The sequence below is a fragment of the Helobdella robusta genome (genome assembly GCF_000326865.2).
Source record: "Helobdella robusta unplaced genomic scaffold HELROscaffold_54, whole genome shotgun sequence".
In the NCBI taxonomy this organism is placed as follows: domain Eukaryota; kingdom Metazoa; phylum Annelida; class Clitellata; order Rhynchobdellida; family Glossiphoniidae; genus Helobdella; species Helobdella robusta.
In genome coordinates this window covers 872,984-874,646 of record NW_008705287.1, presented here as the reverse complement: position 1 = coordinate 874,646, position 1,663 = coordinate 872,984, and the positions used below count along the sequence as shown (strand labels likewise).

Genomic DNA, 1,663 nt, shown 5'->3' with positions numbered 1-1,663 from the left:
ATGTAAAAATGTTAATGTGAAATTTATTAGATTTTTTACTTTCGCAAACTTAGCAAATTTAAATCACACAAACCTCTCAAATGACGCTGAATTTCTTCTGATTCTGCCATACTTGTAAATAAAACTAATTTTCTCGATCGGAAAGAAGTTACTTTTTGCTCAACTCAATAATCACAAAAAGAAAGTGGAAACGATAGACCAAAGATACAATAATATTACAGCGATATCAAATACACCGATTATTAACTAGTTAAAATGTTCGTTTAAGAATAAAAACAATACAGAAATAAATTATTTATAATAAAATTTGAAAATTTCAACCCAACCCACACAACTTTAAAAAATTTGGACCCAACCCAACCCAACCCAACCCAACCCATGGGTTAACCCAACCCATGTCCACCTCTGAACACGCGAGCCGCCAGTATCATCGTCATCATCATCTCACGAAATTAATAACAACAATAACAATAATAAAAATGATAATAATAATAAAAATATAAGAGGTAACAAAACAAAGATGCAGATGATGAAGATGCAGATGATGATGATGATGACAGCCACGAATGATAAAAGTAATCCCATTGAGGGAAGAAATGATGAAAATTAAAAATTATTGCCACCAGGTGAAACAGTCAACTGTTTCAGCGTATGTGTGTGTTTTTGTCTTTGTGTGTATGTGTGTTTGTATGTGTGTGTATGTGTAGTTGTATGTGTGTTTGTATATGTGTGTATGTGTTTTTGTATGTGTGTGTGTTTTGTGTGTGCATGTGTATCCATTATAAAAAAAATTTAGTTCAAACGTATGTAAATATGCACATGTTGGTCGACTGGTTAGCTCAGTCGGTAGAAGTGCCATGTCTCGTGCAGTTACGCGATGGCCTGGTTCGAATGCCATCGGCCCGAAACTCAAAGACGCCATTCGCGTATGATGCGGGCTTGCACGTGCATACATAATGTGTGTGTTCGCCGTGTGGTCTGCATGGTACAATCTTTGTGGCTAGAAGGTCTAAACACAGGGATGATATGTCAGCGGTTAAGCGTATGTCAGAGCTGCATAATAAGGAACAAAAAAATGTTTCATTTACTTATATGCACACATGTACGTACGCATATGTGTGTGTTGTGGACAGTGTTCAGGAGGAGTGTGCTCGTACCCATGAAATGTTTGTGCATACGCGTTTGTTTGTTGGTGTGTGTGTGTTTGTATTTAATTTGTTTCCTCTTATGATTAAACAACATCTGTTCATGTGAATGTTTGTTGAAGCGATTTTTGTATGGTGAGATGATTGTGTATGTGTGTGTGTGTAACTGAGTGTGTTTTTGCATGTGTGTGTGCTCTTGCATGTTTGTGAGAATGTGTGTTTGTGTGTGATTGAGTGTGTTTTTGCAAGTGTGTTTGCATGTGTGGGTGTAAGTGTATGTGAGTGAGGATGTGTGTGTGTAATGTGTGTGTGTGTGTAGGTGTGTGTGTTGATGGTGCTCTTATAAATCAAAACAAAATAGAATAATATTTACGCAAACAAGTACATGAACATATTTACATTAAAAAGTAAAAATACATACAAGCCCCCTTCAGAGTGTAAACAATTTTAACATGGAAGAAAAAATGTATAAATAACCAACTGGCTCACAGAGAAAACGGAAGTTAGGGAAGAAACAT

The 1,663-nt window shown here is 36.1% G+C and overlaps 1 protein-coding gene across 1 annotated transcript in view; it reads left to right on the top strand.

Annotated features, from left to right (window-relative positions):
- Positions 1–877: 877 nt before the first annotated feature.
- The window catches only part of HELRODRAFT_179477 (hypothetical protein), a gene marked incomplete at both ends in the record, with an annotated part of 2,265 nt that continues 1,479 nt past the window's right edge, over positions 878–1,663 (top strand). Inside the window, one exon of the mRNA XM_009028308.1 lies at positions 878–1,007. Within this exon, the coding sequence (XP_009026556.1) occupies positions 878–1,007 (130 nt within the window). The remainder of the gene's footprint in view (positions 1,008–1,663) is intronic.